General features: G+C 36.1%; 2 protein-coding genes across 2 annotated transcripts; both read right to left on the bottom strand.

Moving 5' to 3' along the window:
* Nucleotides 1-6,032: 6,032 nt before the first annotated feature.
* Nucleotides 6,033-9,281, bottom strand: LOC125235728 (uncharacterized protein K02A2.6-like). The gene is made up of 2 exons (XM_048142302.1): nucleotides 8,340-9,281; nucleotides 6,033-7,006 (listed from the first exon to the last, which is right to left on the bottom strand). Exons 1-2 carry the CDS (start codon nucleotides 9,229-9,231, stop codon nucleotides 6,837-6,839), a joined length of 1,062 nt encoding a protein of 353 aa, XP_047998259.1. The 5' UTR covers nucleotides 9,232-9,281; the 3' UTR covers nucleotides 6,033-6,836.
* Nucleotides 9,282-15,621: 6,340 nt separating this feature from the next.
* On the bottom strand, nucleotides 15,622-16,317 carry LOC125236131. The gene has a single exon (XM_048142830.1). The coding sequence runs from the start codon at nucleotides 16,315-16,317 to the stop codon at nucleotides 15,622-15,624; it is 696 nt and encodes a 231-aa protein (XP_047998787.1).
* Between the last annotated feature and the right edge of the window lie 2,141 nt (nucleotides 16,318-18,458).

Here is an 18,458-nt window from a genome sequence, read left to right as displayed (position 1 = left end):
GTAATACTGAAATGAGCTCGACGCTGTTTTTGGAGCATATGTATTTAGAAATAAGGTTTAAAATGGCATTGAAAACGAAAAATCGTTAAAAATCACATAGCGAATTTTGCACGCGCAGCGACGAGATCCTTGAGAGGTATGGGATCATTTGGCATCAAAAAAAAGTTTTTGAAGAATGACTTTTGGAAATAACATAGGTACAAGCTATGTTATTTCCAAAATCTGTAAACGCCAATCTTCATCAATTTGAAATAGATGGAATGTCTCCTTAGACCGTTTTCGCGTAGCAGCACGGGATCTGGTAGCTGCCCTCACTGACCCGCTATCAAAATATACCCTGTATATCTTTTTGAAGCCAATATTGTCGAAATTTTTTTTTATTTTTACACATTCGATCAGGAAATCGGTGTTAGAATGGTTCAACAATAAAATGTAACAAAATCCAACCAACATTTTTTTTTAATTTTGACACTTGCTTTTTGATTTTAACTGTGAAACTTATATAAGGTCCTAATTTATTAGATGCAGATATTTTTAATTTTTTACAGCTGATAGTACTCGGTCTCTGGAGTATATTAAACCGTGAAACATTCTAGCTTTTACGATGTTTTTTTGGAGAAAACGGAAAAACAAATTTGCTACGTAAAAACACCCTGTTTATGTAATTATTAAATGAAAACTCATTGAACAGATTCTAGTACCTCTTTTACGTACCACTTAACTGTAACTGGCCACTTCAATGACATGTGCAGTTTTCCCGCCGAACCTTTACGACATTTACAACAAACAATTGTTGACATGACAGACAGTGTTATTGTGACATGTGATAATGCACATGATGATTTTTTTTAGACGAAATTATAATTAATTTTTTTGTTAGGAAAATGAAATCAAAGTTACATGAAAAGATTTCTTAATTTATATTTAAAGTTAATTATTTTAATGTAAAGTATCATGTGTTAAAATATCTGCAACTAATAAATTAGGACCTTATATACTGACTGACAGATCATTAAATAAGGCTTTTTTAGAAGTATCATTTAGAGTGGTCCCTCCTTCAGAAACTAAAAAAAAATTTTTTTGTAAAAATACATTTAGAGAAAAATCATATTTCATGAATTTGGTTTTTTTTTTCTGCCAGCTGAACCACTGGGAATTTTTCAACAAAACTTTGCACAATCGTACTACTAAGTGTAAGTAAGTATGTATAGAAAAAAAAACCAGCTCCTAATCATAAAGGGCACTTTTTGTTCCCTTATCCTGCTACGGCCTTTATGTTCAGATTTTATCTGCTCCGCGACTCTGTGTAGTCCATGAGGACCATGAGCGAAATAAGTTACGTGGCGTACTTTAGTGTACTTTTTCTTCAAAATCTTGCCGGCAGGCAGCAAGCACGTACGCTGCGCTATCCGAACAGAATATTAAAAATTTGTTCATATTATCTGTAAAATTATCCTCCCACAAAAAATTCAAGCTTTCGTCATCCACCGCTGCAATTGAGTTCGCGTTTACAGTACTAACGACTTTACACGCTATCAAATATAGCCTTTGTAAAGCATCATCAAGTGATTTTATAATTATATTTACTACGCGATTACCGAAATTATCAAGAGTCTCATCCACGCAAGCCATAAATTGGAATCGAAAAATGTATTTCGTATTTGCTTGACGGTCGCATGGTATATTCTGGTAAGATAGTATTTTCTCAAAACACTTTCTTCGGGAAGTTTTACGCCTTTATCTAAGTATTTTTCAAAGAACTTTTTAAATTCTGGATGGTTAACTCTTTTCCATGGGATGTTACACGCTATAAGGAAAACGCATAAATCATAGGCAAAGGTGCCATTTTGGTTTCCACAGTTAATATGGTGCTGTTTACTGTGAACGTGTTTTTGACATTATATTTTTTCAACTGCGTTAAATCCACTGAGCAAGAAATACAGTGAATGCTAGTGAAATACCCCATAATGGACGGTGATGCCATTATGGACAAAAAAACACAAATCCTTAAAAATAAGTATCTAAAATTAGTTTCTAAAAACTGCCGGCTATGTACCATAAACTAGAGTTGTAGAGCTGTTTCATTTTGAAGTTTCAATTAATTCGGTTATTTCTGAAGGATTTGGCGACAAGATAAAATTCATCAGTTTACTGAAAAAAAATATCAAGACGAATTCTTAGTAATGTTGCTAAGAGAGTTGAGTTCATGTAAAAAATAATAAAAAAATAATACTCGGTGTAAACTTGAATGCGTTTTACTTACTGCATTAGGCATGAGATAAGGTATAAAACATACTAGTTTGTTGCTCGAAAGATATAAAGAAATGGCGTTATTTTGCGACTGTCCATTACTGGAACCGAGAAACTGCCTACCTCCTATGATGGACAAGGAACAATTTACAAAACCAAAATTTACAAGAAACAATCCTATGTTAAAATAACTCAAACTAATTGCATTTATAGTATATAATATTGACTCATTGAGTATCAGTTGGCTTTAAAAGTAAAATTTTAAACTTATTTCACTGTCCATAATGGGGGATCCATTACTGGAGAACTGCCGTCCATAATTGGAGAAAAAACACCTATTTTTAATTTGTTAACTATGAAGAAACCAATAGGAGTATCCATACTGCAATACGCTTGAAATGTAAAAGAAGGATTGGACATTCAAGATTTAACACGCTTAGCGGTAGAATTTTTACATTTATGAGTGAAATATCAAAAAGGGGCGAACATTTTTCTTAAACTGTCCATGATTGGGTCCGTTCTTACATTCTTCTTCATTATTCTGCGGATGATAGAACCGTACGAAAATCTTATATAGAGATATAAGATTTTCGTACGGTTCTATCATCCGCAGAATTGTTGCTTCACAGTTCACATGGCTTATTCATCTTGATATTTTTCGGTTTTAAATATTTAGCCGACGCAATAATAATAAATTTGCCACCGGTATCGGTACTCCGCCCTCTAATTATTACCGTGTTCAGACAGTCCTCGTAACTATGCTGGATTTTAAAAATACCACACCGTTATTTGTTACTGGCTGGTCAAAACGAATTAAAGTGCGAAACAGCCGTACCAAAACAAACCTCAGCTTACTTTCTGATTTTGAATGATAGTAGGTATTCAAGCCACTAAGTAAAAATAAAAACTGTATATACATAAATAAATTATGTCGTTGATCTTCAAGGATTTCAAACAGAAAGAAACGAGTTTATTGTTTAAGAATATTACGTACGACACTTTCTGTATAAAAAATATTGTACCTACTGATGAGTTATGATTGTAGTTTTCATTATGTCTACCATTAAAATGTTCATTCTTGTTCATGAAAGAATCTGTTAAGTATAAAAAATGGTATTTTGATTTTAATGTAAATTAGTAATTTAATTTTTTGAAATAAATATGTTTGTTGTTAGCTTGAATAATAGGAAATTAATAGAACATCAAATTACTTAAAGACAAGATTGCATTAATACAATAATTATAAATACTTAATACTAATTCACAACACTAACCACACATTTTTTCGATATTTTATGACACCTTCAGTGCAGTCAATTATTTCGTCGTAGCCACCATTTGCTGCATACTGTGCACTCAGCAGCACCTTTTCATCTATATCGTTTTGATCCGAAATGCCATTTTTGATGCCGCTTACTTGGATTCTTACAAGATTACTTTTGCCTGCCTCGTTGTTTATGACTAAACAATTGGCGGCTGTCCAAGATCCTGTTTTATTAACATGTGGAGGTGTTCATGTCTACCAAAAGAAACTGGAGGCAGATAGTGTGATGGGAGCAGAATATTATAAAAGGTTAATAGGTTGTAAAGACTTATCAGCTTTGACTCCGTCATTGAAAAGTTTGAAAGATTTTTTAATGGTTCTCCCATCATTAACTTGGGAAAAGCATCGTTTAGTTACCAGGAAGAGTAAAGACACTATATTATTTTACTTATATACAGGAAATAGACTGGATTTTTATATTTAGGATTAAGTACTTTAGTTATAAGATGCTTGTTTCTTTTTTAATATATTATGTGTACCATATTGCAATACCCTGTAGGGTATCATGTTGCTATGTAACTATTTATTGTACCTAGTGTAAGATCTGTACACCAACATGAGAGCAATAAAAATTCTATTCTATTCTATTCTATTCTATTCTTACAAATTCAACTTTCATATTGTTAACGTAAGGTATCGACAAAATTGAATCGTTCAGAAGTAGAGCAAATAAATGTTTTTGAGGGTTATGGCAGCCTCCCAGGGGGTTATGCCAGCCTGCACGTCGAGTTCTAGTTTCTTCAAAAGAAAAATTAAGAACGGAACTGGTGGAATGTTTTCTTAAATAAATAATATTACTATTTCGTATCCCCCCCCCCCTCCCTTGTTTAAGACAGCCTGCAAGCGTCTTCGCATTGACCCCACCAAACTCATACGGCACGTCCTCTGAACGACTCCCAGACGCCAAAAGAGTGACGCCTTAAAGCGTCCTTTTACGCGACACTCTTCCCCGTTGCATTGTTGCACTATTTTTAACCATAAAAGGACTCTTGGCAGGAAATTTAACTTGAGTTACCACGGTTCGCTCATGGAGCCATGCCTGAACAAGCATTATGTGCAGAGCTGTTTTCTTACATGAACGTTATGTGCCCATTAGGATAAAATGATATGATATGATAATGTGTCGATCCTGGCGGAACTTAACATTCATCGCCGCTTGTCTGTCATTTGCCTCCAGCGAATGCTGTACTACTTTGTGTAAGGTGAGGGTTCGGAGTAGAGTGGAAACGACTGTTTAGATTAAATGATGATTTAATACTACTCTCATACATGAGTGATTGGTCCTTATATACAAGGTGCTCGCGAGGAACCCGCATAACTTGAACCACGCGTTTCTGAGGCCAAAAGAAAGAAAAAATGTTATATGAATTTTAAAATTTTTCGCAAAAAAAAATATTTTTTTGTTTTTTTTTTTACTTTTTTGGACGTATTTTCACATATAAAGTAATTTTTATCCATGAAGTTGGCAATTAAAATGAGTTCCTTAATTTATTTTTCTAAAAACCAAATTTTTTGGAAGTTTTGTCACATTTTGACATCTATCAATGACTACTGTGAGACTATGCTCCACAACTGCGCATCAGCGCCGTTAAGACCTTTTCTGAGTAACAATACGGAAATGTTTTTTTTTTAATTGGTAATAACTCTTTATATGACATTTTAGTCTTAAAATGTGACCAAGAATATGCCGTTAAAGTTATATGGGTTCGTCGCGAGCACCTTGTATAACTTATCAGCTACGTACATAACTATACATAGTATACACTACACCATCCATCGCATGTTAAAAAATAAAAATAATAAACATTTTATTTTTATTTTTGTTTAACCCTTAAATTGGCAAGAGTAAAAAATGTCAAAAACGAGTGATACAGTATAATATCTTTATTTAGTACTGTCTTAGGGTCTATAGAAATATGTTTAAAAAAATCCAGCATTAACAGTTTTTCAGAAAATCTATGTACATCACCATGCACGTTGCCAATTTTGTGGCAATAGAGCTACTTTCTGGTATGTACATGCTGGTTACCGCTGCCAAGAAGGTAGTAAATTATTTTGTATAAAAATAAAAGGAAAATTATACGAAAAATCATTTTTATTCTCATAATTAAACCAATTTCTTTTTTTCGTTTCTCCTACAACGTCAAAACAAAGAGGCATATTGCATTTGATGCAATAAACTTAGCCGTTGCAATATCTGCAGCGTACGTTTTTTTGTCCACTCTCAGGAAATAAGTAGTAGTAGATTATGTTACAACTGTTATGAGTGGGTCAAAGGTGGCTCCAAATGGTTCATGTAATATACACACAGTGCTGCTCGCCAAATCTTTTGCTTGAACTTGGCTTGACACGCTGCCGCGTTGTAGTAATTGATCTAATCTAGACTTGATTTCACTATCATATTTGTTTTATGATATTAAACTTATTATTTTAATGAGAACACGTTCGTATTGGAAGCCATCTTTTTTATTCTGCCCTCACAAAATGGTCCATACACAAACCAGCTTCACATGACATACAACATCCTCCTTTTTAAGTATAATTAATTACAATACAAACATTAGTGAAATTCAAATATTTTTGGCCTTTTAATTATACGCCCTGACCTAGTTGTATAACCAGAACCAGGTAACTGTTTCTGATCATCAGTTCCATCATCACTGATGTCTTCAAAATAATCAACATTTGAAGAATTTTCACAAATTACCAAATAGTTACTACTACAACTACTAGCCACTTCAACACTATCCTCAACCAGAGGTTTTATTACACAACTGCCATCTGAGCGCGGAGATAATGTGCGGTGTGAGTCAACATCGGATAACAAGACATTCTCATTTACACATCTGGGTGATTCTACACATGTTGGTCTTTGACTTAGTAATGTAGTATCAGCATTACTAATTTGATCAATTTCAATTATATCTTTATGAGATTCTACATATTTATCACTCGGCATAGGAATAAACAACTTTGCAAACACATGTGGAACTGAAACAGTTGCTGTTACTGGGTGAACATCATTAGTTTGGGTAGTTGGTTGACTACAGGTCTGGCCAACATTTGCATAATTATTTTTAATTTTTACTAAATGTTTACGATTCCTTCTATATCTCACCCCATCTTTTGACTCGACTATATACGATCTGGGATATTTTTTAGGACTTCTTTTACGACCCCTTGTTCCCAGTGACTATTAGGGTTCTTTTTATACATAATGAAATCATTCTCATTCAACTCTGGTAGGTCTCTTGCATGCTTGTCATGGTACCTTTTGTAATTGTTTTTTATATTTATTCATTTTTCTCTGTTCAGTATCGTACTGAACTACTTTTGGTTTAAGCAATTCTTTAGACATAGGCAGATTTGATCTCAATTTTCTCGACATAAGTAGTTCAGCTGGAGACTTCATATACTCTTTTTCATTGCATCCAGCCCGTCGTCACTCCATAGTATGATAATATCATCAAGCAATGATTCCCAACATTACGACACAAAAAAAATGCTATCAAATCAAAATGACATCTATTATTAATAGTACTAAAGTCCATTATATTTTGGTAGCAAAAATACATAGATAATAGAGTTTCATATTTCCTTAGTCTATGGCCTGACCTACGTGTTTTTTTTTTTCAAAACGTCAAGTCGTCAACGTCAAATCTGTCGTAACTTGTTTGAATTTTGTAAGTTAAATAAATAATAAAATAACTAAAGTTATTATTGAAATTTCGGGCAAACCAATAAGAAAGTGTGAAATTTGTGATGGTGGCTTGTTTTTGCCTAGCTTTGCACTGGATATATGCAGGTCGGTAACTAGTATTTTATTATATTTTCGTTTCGAGTTGCTAACAATTACCACTCATTTAATCAATTTAAAGTAGTACTTATCATGTACAGTCTACGATTTAAGCGAAAACATTCTGTAAATAAGTTTTTTCGTAAACAAACAAATAACCTAAAATACCAATAGAGTGTGACCAACTTATCGACAATCTCTTTATTTCAGATGACGATTATGGGTAATTTTAACAGGTAACGAAGAATCGGCATATTTATCCATCTCCTGTATGAAGATAATGTTATGCAAAGGTTTTCAAGGCTTTTTGCAGTAAATATTAACTTTCCCTGGTAAACATGCAAGAAACACGAAGATTGAAGCAACAAATACTGGCTTATAACAAAACTCTTAATTAGGAGGCAGTGCCAAATATGAACGTCAGGCACAGTAAATCATAGGAATTTTCTGCAAACGCCTCAAAATTAGTTCAACTGAGAAGTGCTGTAAAGTAGTTGAAAAATTACTTCATGTAAAAGAAAAGTGATAGTATATTTTGCTTTTGATTTATTCATTTTATACAGGGGCGTATTAAAGGCGGCAGGCTCTTTTTAGAATAGCGAAGCAGCGTTTTTTCTTAAATTTCATACTTTATCGTCACTTAACGGGGCGGTAATCCTGACTGGCTCAGGATGCCAACGCCAAATCCTTGAAATACGCCTCTGACAGCCATCCCAGACATTTTTTTAAATATATGTATAAATACTATAAATTTACTGTTAAGTCGCCATACTGCAAAATATCGCAAATTTATCGATATCGATAAATATTAGGGTCTGGGTTGGTCGAGCCCTAGCGATTTTTTCTTTGTGTTGGTAGCAGTGACATGACCTCACAACCGTCGAAAAAACGCCTGCATAAATCGGTTCGAGGGTTGTTCGAGAGTGCCGACTCTTAAAACGTAGTGATTCAATGCTCTTTGATTGCATCTATAATGTAACAAAGCCAAATACGGATCTGTGTTATCCTCAAATGATTTTTCTAGAATTCTTTTAACTATTTTTACGGCAGACTCTGCCTGGCCATTCGATTGAGGGAAATGTGGACTAGATGTAATATGTTGAATGTCCCATTCTTGACAAAAACTAGCAAACTCTCTCGAATCAAAAGGTGGGCCATTGTCTGTCATTAATACCAAAGGACTACCATGACGAGCAAGCACAGACTTAAATTGCAATATAACATGTTTTGCTGATGTACCTGTATTTAAATAAGCTAGCTCTATATACTTAGAATAGTAATCTATGATAACTAAATACTTTTTGTCTCTAAATTGCAATAAATCAGCTCCTATTTTCTCCCACGGGTATGATGGACTGTCCGATACAATAAGTGGTTCACTTGTGTTAGCAGTTCTGTATTTTAAACAAACAATGCAATTTTCTACAAATTGTTCAATATCAGAACTCATGGATGGCCAGAACAGTACACCTCTAGCTAAGTTTTTGCATCTGTTTATACCCGCATGACTGGCATGAATTTTTTGTAACATATCTTTACGCATTGAGGCAGGAATAATGATACTTGTGTTCTTAAAAACTATGTCATCAATTATATGTATTTCTGCCCTATAACTCCAGTAACATCTTACATTTACATCTGTATTATTCTTGTGTTTCGGCCATCCATTAAAAAAATATTCTTTTAGTTTTTGCAATTCTACATCTTTTAAAGTTTCTTGTTTTATAATCTGTAATTTATCATCTGATACAGCTAGTGAATTTTTAAACATATTGGCATGGATTGTAATGTCGCTATCAATTTTATGTTTATTGCTTTCTGGGAGTGCTGCTCTAGAAAGAGTATCAGAAATATACATCATAGAACCCGGAACATACTTTACACTTAAATCATAAAGTTGTAATGATAACTTCATCCTCTGTAATCTGTTAGGTAAGGGTCTGTTGGCTTAACGGTTTGCTAAACAGTGAGACCAGAGGTTGATGATCAGTCTCTACATTGATTTTCTTGCCATACACATACTGATGAAACTTCTGACAACCTACTAAAATAGCAAACAGTTCTTTCTCTATTTGTGCATACCTTTTTTGACATTCTGTTAATGTTTTTGATGAATATGCTATCGGTTGATTATTTTGTAGCAAAACAGCACCTAAAGCGTGAGATGAACTGTCTACACTCAATGTCAATGGTTTTGTATTGTCATAGTGACACAAAACTGGTGCTTTTGTAATTAAATCCTTTAATCTATTAAAAGCTTTCTCATGATTAGAATCCCATAACCAGACAGCATCCTTTTTTAACAGGTTTCTTAACACTTCAGTTTCAGAGGACAAATTTTTTATATAACTACCTAAATAGTTAATGACACCTAAGAATCTTTGTAAACTTTTCTGATAGTCAGGAGTAGGCATTTCTTTGATAGCTTTAATCTTATCATAGTCTGGACACATACCCTCTTCACTAAAAATTTGACCCAAAATTTTTATCTTTCTTTGTGCAAAGATACATTTTTCTTTGTTAAATTTCAAATTTATTGACTCTGCTCTTTGTAAAACCTTTTTCAGTGTTTCATTGTGAGTTTGTTCATCTGATGCATAAATTAAAATGTCATCAACATACAGTATTACATTTGGAATGTCTGAGAATGATTCTATCAGTATTTTGCTAAAAATTTCAGTTGAACATGTAAGTCCATATGGTAATCTTAAATATTTATATCTTCCATATGGTGTGTTAAATGTACATAAATCAGAACTACTGGAATCAAGTGGTATCATCCAGAAACCTGAATAAGCATCCAAATGAGAGAATATTTTTGCTTCATTCAGTTTATACCTTACATCTTCTATGGTTGGTAACGGAAAGTGTGATCTTTGTATAGCCTCATTCAAGTTTCTGGGATCAAGACAAATTCTTAATTTTTTGTTTGACTTTTCTACAATTACAATTGAGCTAACCCAATCAGTAGGTTTAGAAACTGATTCAATAACACCCAGTCTTGTCATCCGATCCAACTCTTCTTTTAATTTTTCTTGAAGTGCAAATGGAACTTTCCGTTGCGAGTCAATTTTAGGTTGCACATCAGGCCGCACTGTCAGATGGCACTCATGGGGAAGACAACCAAGACCCTGAAACACAACATCATATTTTTAAGTAAAGCATCTAGTTCACTAACATTTTCAATGGTTTCTTTAGGTTCAAGACTATATATTCGCTTTACAAGACCTATTTCTGTACATGTTTTAGCACTCAATACTGGTTGACATAAAATGTCTACCTACAACAAAAAATTTTATTTTGTATTTACAATTATTTATTTATTTATTTATTTATTTAATCTTTATTGCACAAAGAAAATACAATTGTACACAAGGCGGACTTAATGCTATAAGGCATTCTCTACCAGTCAACCATCGGGCAAAACAGAGAAATTGTAGGCGGTGCAACATTAAATTATATTAAGAACAAAATAGTTAAGTTATTTGCACAATATTATTAAGCTAACCTATATGTAATATATAAAAGAATAAACATACTTACACACAGATAATAATATACATACATACAATATATTTAAATACATAAAAAATACATACATACATATGACATCAGATGAAACTTACAAAAATGAAATACTAAGGATTTGTCATTCTACCAGCAAAGCACTTAATCAGGGATTTTTTAAATGCAAATCTATTCGGACATTGTCTAAGTTTGACTGGGAGACTATTCCAAAGACGAGACACCTGAACGGAGAAAGAATTGGACATAAAACCTGTTCGGTGAGATGGTATTGACAAGGAAAGGTTGCCAGAAGAGCGCAGTTGGCGAATCCGAGAAACACCGTAGTAGTTGAAGAAGGATTTAAGATATTCTGGAGATTGAGGATCGTTAATGATAGAAAAGAGCGTGCAGAGCATGCGAATGTTGCGACGTACACGTATAGGGAACCAGCCAAGTTTAACACGGAAAGATGATACATGGTCGTATTTACGAAGACAGAAAATGAAACGAATGCAGTTGTTAAGTAAACGATCTAACTTGTTCAAGAGCTCTACAGTTAAGTCGGGATAACACACATCGCCGTAGTCAATTATGGGTAGAATCAATGTCTGCACTAACAGTATTTTTGTTTTGATGGGTAAGAAGTGCTTAAGTCTATTAAGGGCATGTAGTGATCCAGTAACTTTACGGCATATTTCAGCTACCTGTGTTTTCCAACTCAAGGTACTGTCCAGATATACGCCCAAGTCTTTTACGCTCTGGCTGTATGGTATGGGAGTACCGTTAAAATAAACGGGCGTGTAACTTCTATTTTCGAGAGCTGGCGCTCGCTACCTATTATTATGGCCTGACACTTGGATGGATTGACAAACAAACCGAACTTCTCAGACCATCGCTGGATGTGCAAAAGATCGAGGTTTAATTTGTCAATAGTAGCAGGTAGATCAGTAATGCTACAGTGGTCATAGAGTTGCAGGTCGTCAGCGTAGAGATGGTGCGAGCAGCGAAAGTCCGGAGTAATGAAATTGATGAAGATGGAGAAGAGCAGTGGTGAGAGGATACCTCCTTGAGGCACTCCCGTGGCCAGGTCACACCATTCCGACAGAGTGCGATCCACCCGTACCGCTTGCTGACGCCCGCAGAGATAGGTCGAAAACCACTTAAGGGCACTAGACGTCACGTTGAGATGTTCAAGAAGGGCAAGGAGAATCTGGTGATCGACGGTGTTAAAAGCGTTAGAAAAATCTACTAGGATAAGTACAGTGACCATTTGGTTCTCCATGCCACGCCTGATGTCCTCGGTCACCTTGAGCAACGCAGTACAGGTGCTATGGCCCCGCCGAAAACCTGACTGAAAGGGGCTGAGCAGATCGTGTGTAAAAATGAAATTTGACAACTGCTTGTGAGCAACGGCTTCAGCAATCTTCGACAGAAATGGGAGTATGGAAATTGGCCGGAAATGGCTAACTAAAGATGGGCTATTTATTTTTGGAAGAGGTATGACGAACGCTCTGCGCCAGATGGATGGAAATTCTCCACTAGAAAGCGATGAGTTGATGATATCAGTCAGCATAGGAAGCACACAGTCAAGAACAGATACTATCATATGCCGACTGATATCATCACAACCAACTGCCTTAGACTGAATCGACTTGATGATAGCCCTGACCTCCGATTGGCTAGTAAGTGAAAAGGAGAAAGGGACAGTGCCAACTGAAGGTAGAGCCAAAACTTCGAAGAGAGTGTTAATTTTGACATTGTCATCAACGGAGAGGGCAGACGAGAAATGCCTGTTAAGGTCCGAAAGTGGGAAAGAAGTACTATCAAGGTGACTAACAGGTTTTCCCAGACCGAGAGACTTTAGAAACTTCCAGGTGTCAGCCATGGAAGATGAAGTTACATTTTTATGGATAAACTGCCGCTTTGCTGAACGCACCAGTTGGTTACACCTATTTCGGGCAGTTTTATAAAGTGTCCAGTTTCCGTCAGTCCGGTTACGCTTAAAATTTTTAAAAGCACGGTCTCTTTTTCGCATGGCCATGCGCACACCTTCAGTTATCCACGGCGCCGGAGGCCGCTTGACTCGAACCCTGTGCAAAGGCGCATGCTTGTTAAAAATATCTAGTATTGCAGCATTAAAAAGAGATACTTTCGTTTCAGTACTAGTAGTATTGAACACTGGGGACCAATCGATTGCCGCGGCGTCGCGGAGCAACGCATCGGAGTCGACTTTAGCGAAATTACGCAAGTATATAACGGCAGGTTTACACTTTCCCGGTTTGATATTATAAGATGCAAATACTAAGTCGTGGTGAGAGAAACCGGGCGCAAGAAGCTGACCGTGCTTTATAACATTATTAGGAGCAGAAGTAAGAATGACGTCCAGCCAGGTATCGGAGGAAGCAGTATGGTGAGTTGGACTTAGGGGCAAAATAGAGAAATTGACAGACTTAATTAAGAATTGCAGTTTACGACTTTTTGGAGTGTCTTTGCAGAGATCTGTGTTAAGATCACCCATAATGACGTGATGCGTGTAATCGGAGCTCAATGATTCTAAAACTCTTTCTAGATCAGAAAAGTAATCGATAGTAGGGGGGCAATAGACTACACCCAGTACGGCCTTGACTCCTTTGACATTCACCTCAAGAAGTATCCATTCCGCAGAACCAGAGTATAGAGAAGGAGACAAGCTCAGAATTTTGTACGGAATGCTACTTCTGAGGTAAATGGCTACACCGCCACCGCCCTTACCCGTGCGATCGTTTCTAATTAGAACAAAGCCGGGCAAAGCATAGGAAGTAGAGTCAAGGGTGGGCTTCAGCCAACTCTCCGATACAAGTACCGCGTGAATGAAGTCAGTCTGAAAGGTGTCCAAGTGGTCTGTGAAGTGAGAGGGAATGCTTTGGGCATTGATATGGCACACGTTTAAGTATTTGGAGTTGAGAAATTCACGTGACAGCAAAGTGCCCAAATTATAAGAAGTGTCGAGAGAGTTAAGTGAAACAAAAGACGAGCTATCATTGCTGGCAGAATAAAAAGTTTCATCATCATCAGACATAAATATAATAATAATATACGAATATATACTTAATATAAAATGTATAAACTAAAATTCAAAAGTAAAACTACGCCTAACTCTGCTAATCCTGCCGGTTGCTTAGTATGAGAAAAAAAAAAACATTTTAGAATAATGAAGTAAAATTACACACAAAAGCCATGAAAGGAACTAAGAATTACATTTAGTAACACACAGGCGGTAATAACAGTGACTTAAACACAGTCAATCTGACAGTGACAGACGTCAGATCAAGTAAACTCGTATACCTGTATAAAATAATAAAAGAAGTGCAAAACCAGAAATTGTTTTTAAATATTACAATTAAAACGGTATGAACAAAATTTTAAGTTACCTGCAAAACTGAAAAAGTGAATTTATACATTGTAAACAACGACGGCTGCATAAGATAAACTACATGAGACTTGCCGTATATAACTAACTAAACATTGCGCTAAATCTCGATTGTGTCGTAAAACAACACTACTGGCCTAGGCTATCGGCTTTTCACGACGAGACCGGCCAGCGTTACTGCCGTTGCCGGAGTCAGCGGCGACGGGTTTACTCTGCTCCTCGACCGCCTCAGCATCGGGGGTCGATGTAATTTGTGGTTGCCGTACGATGTGATGTTCTCTGAGACGCTGAATATCTTCGTCCGACTCGATGCGTTCACGCACCCCCGTGGACAACCTAACAAAAATATTCCCTTCGAGCGACCAGCAGCACTTCATGCCGAAAGCTCTTCGTGCTTGACTAAACAGCTCTTGCCAATGTGGAGTAAGGAACTCGGATAAGGCAAAAGAAGTTCCTTTAAGAGCCGTTTTTTTCTGCCAAATAAGGGATTTCAGACTCAGGTCTTCAAAGCGCACAAGAATTGGTCTTGCTCGGCCATTAGACAGCTTGCCCAGCCTGTGGCAGGCCCTAAGAGAAGCGGCTGTGACATCGGGGATCATCAGTTGGTCTGTGATAATACTGGTGATAGAAGTAGATGTGTTTTCACTGGAGTCCTCCGGCACGCCTTTGAAAAGTAAATACTTTCTTCTGTGCCTCATTTCCAATATGTCTTGAGAACGACTGAGAGAATTTATTTGGCTGCCCAGAAGTTTCAATATGCCCAGTGTGTATTCTTTAAAGTTGGAAAATTCTTCACTCAAGGTACTCACGGTTGCTCTGGCCGCTGGTGACTTAAGTTTGGCTTCGAACTTTGACATCATCTTATTCACTGACCTCTCCAAGGATCTCTGTTTCTCCGCAATTTCGCTGTAGCTTGCCATACTCGATGTGTGTGTAGGTTAGAAGTTGTGTTTTTGACAGTTGTATGAAAGGGCAGGATTAAACAGTACAAAATACTATGACTTACTGCATTTACAGTGCTGCAAGTATTTTATGAGTGAAATTAGAGACTGAACTATAGTTTATTTATCATACATTCTAGCACACATGTGCCCTTAACTGGTATTCTACCTAAATTAAAGGCAATTAAATTAACAGAAGTTGGTTCTAAAAAATCATTAGATGATTGTAGCTGACAAAACAGTTTATATGAAATACAGTTTGCTTTGGCTCCAGTATCCAACAGAAAACAAGCATTACTATTATTTATTTTCACATCAACTAACCACTCATTATCATCATCTTCGTCTTGCCTTAATAATCCTACATTTAAATCTTCAATGAGTCTAAGATTACCTATAAAGAAGTCATTATTTGATGTGTTATGAAGCCACCTGAGTCATGATGACCTATATCGACATAGCTGATAGGTGTTCTGCACATCTTTGCAAAATGTCCTGTTTTAGAACATTTGTTACATTTAACCCCATAGGCCGGACATTTGACCCACATAGAGTAGTGGATGTTTCCACACCGCATACATTCTTGCTGTCTTCCTCGCCCTTCTTGGGTGGGTTGCCTTCCTCGCACTTCTTGGGTGGGTTGCCTTCCTCGCACTTCTTGGGTGGGTTGCCTTCCTCTCACTTCTTGTTTTATATTTCTTCTCTGATTTATTTGCTGAACCACCTCTTCTTTTTCTTTTTCTAGATAGACATTGTTTCTCTGTGATATTTCCAAGCTTCTGTACAACAGGATCATTTTATCAAGCCCTATATCATTTTCTACTAGTAATTTTTGTCTTATGTTAGCATGTTCCTTGTTCATGTTACAAATGAACATGTCTCTTATGAGAGAATCTTGCAGTTCTTTGAATTCACAGTCCGCCGCTAATTTCTTCAATTTTGTTAAAAACATATCCAATGTATCTGTTCCTTGAACGTGAGAAAAGAATTTATGCCGACATACCGACAGATTCTTTTTGGGCACAAAGTAGTTCTCAAAGGAATCAAGCACGGTTTGATATTTCTTTTTGTTTTCTTCTGTGAAACGCATTGTAGACGTCAATGCATTTTTCGCCTATGAAATGTAGTAAGAGAGCAATCTTTCTTTCATCAGTCTCACTATCATATTTCATTGCTATCATGAAATTATTGAAAACTTGTTTCCATCGTTTCCAAGACGACGTAACATCCCCGTCGTCCCAATTTAGCGGTTGAATTAACTGCATTTGTATTTCCATTTTTCTTATATTTTATACTTATCTTTTCTATTTTCACTTATGCCACCGCTGCCACCATGTTTTATGATATTAAACTTATTATTTATTTACATTTAAATGAGAACACGTTCGTATTGGTAGCCATCTTTTTATTCTGCCCTCACAAAATGGTCCATACACAAACCAGCTTCACATGACATTTATAACAACAGAATTATGTGAATATTATCATCTCGAGCTGATTTAACGCCTGAGGAGTTGGATTCTGCCTTAAAGGTAGTTCTCAGATACGTGCAGAGGGAGCATTTCGCTCCAGAAATGAGTGCTTTAGATTCAAAGTTACCTATCAAATCAAATCTTCAGTCGTTGAATCCGTTTCTTGACAGCATGCACCTAATGCGTGTAGGTGGACGGTTGCAACATGCTGACATACCTTATGCTACCAAACATCCCATAATATTGCTGAAGGGCTGTAAAATTGTCCACTATTTAATTGAAAAGGAGCATAGGGTTCTGTTGCATGCAGGAGCCAAGCTTGTCCTGTCAGATTTAAATTTAAGGTACCATTTAATTAATGGAATTAGAGAAGTTAAGTATGTTATAAATAAGTGTATAATATGTTTTAAGTTAAAAGCAAAGCATGCCGAACAGTTGATGGGTTCTCTACCTTATGATAGAATAACCCCTTGTAGGGTCTTTGAAAAGACTGGAATAGATTTTGGTGGTCCTTACAATATCAAAATGTTAAGAGTAAGAAAACCTGTCATCCGAAAGGCATATATTTTGCTATTTGTATGCTTTATAACTAACTAGCGACCCGCCCCGGCTTCGCACGGGTACTATACCTACATGTAAACCTTCCTCTACAATCACTCTATCTATCAAAAAAAACCGCATCAAAATCCGTTGCGTAGTTTTAAAGATTTAAGCATACATAGGGACATAGGGACAGAAAAAGTGACTTTGTTTTATACTATGTAGTGATAGTGAAGCCCTGCATATTGAGTTAGTCTCAGATTTGACAACTGAAAGCTTTTTAAGTGCTTTAAAGAGGTTTATAGCACGTAGGAATAGACCTAGCATAATATATTGTGATAATGCCAGTACTTACAAAGGGGCTCAAAATAAATTAAATGATTTGTATAAATTGCAATCTGCCACGGAGCACAAGAACACTGTAGAGCTATTTGCTGCCGATCAAGGTATTTCATTCAAATTTATACCTAGTTATTCTCCTGTGTTCGGTTCTTTGTGGGAGGCTGGAATAAAATCTGTGAAATATCACTTAAAACGGGTTGTGGGTGAAACCGTCCTAACATATGGGTGAATCAACTTTTAGAACACTGATTTGGTGTCCCTAGTAAAGAAAAATCGATTAATCAAAAACTCCACAGAATTTATAACTTTTTTTAATGGACGATCATTATTAGATCCCTAAGTACTTAATTAAAATATTCAAATTAACAATTTGGTTAGATATAATGCAAATTTTTGCAATAACGCAGGAGAAAAAAGTACTCTCCCATACAAAAATGGTGTGTCCCGAACCATAGGCATCTTCAAAATCATAGTTGTTTTTCAATTTTATTATATTGAACCTATTTACATCTTATCCTTTTTATAAAATGCATGAAATTACACATTAAATACGTCTCATGCTGAAAGTAGATCTGGTAAGACAATTTATCTAGATTTTTTTAAGTTTGTGTCCCTATGTTTGCGTCAAATTTGAACTCTACTGAGTTACTATACAAAGTTGTTTAAAATTTTGGAGAGATGGCGCTATTTGTGGCTCTCGGCCGAGCGAAATATACCTTAGTTTCTGAGAATCGGCCTAGTCAAGGCGAAATCCCCGGCAGGGGATTGTCAGCGACGAGCAGCCGACGAGCGTGCGTGATTTAATTGTTGTTCCCCTCCGCTCCGCTGAGTTACGACGCCTAATTTGGTAAGTTTTTAACTAAATTTATAAAAATAA

This window comes from Leguminivora glycinivorella, chromosome 18, assembly GCF_023078275.1.
Source record: "Leguminivora glycinivorella isolate SPB_JAAS2020 chromosome 18, LegGlyc_1.1, whole genome shotgun sequence".
NCBI classification, from domain to species: Eukaryota; Metazoa; Arthropoda; class Insecta; order Lepidoptera; family Tortricidae; genus Leguminivora; species Leguminivora glycinivorella.
Note: the sequence above shows the minus strand (reverse complement) of the source record. Positions and strands in the feature narration are given on the sequence as shown.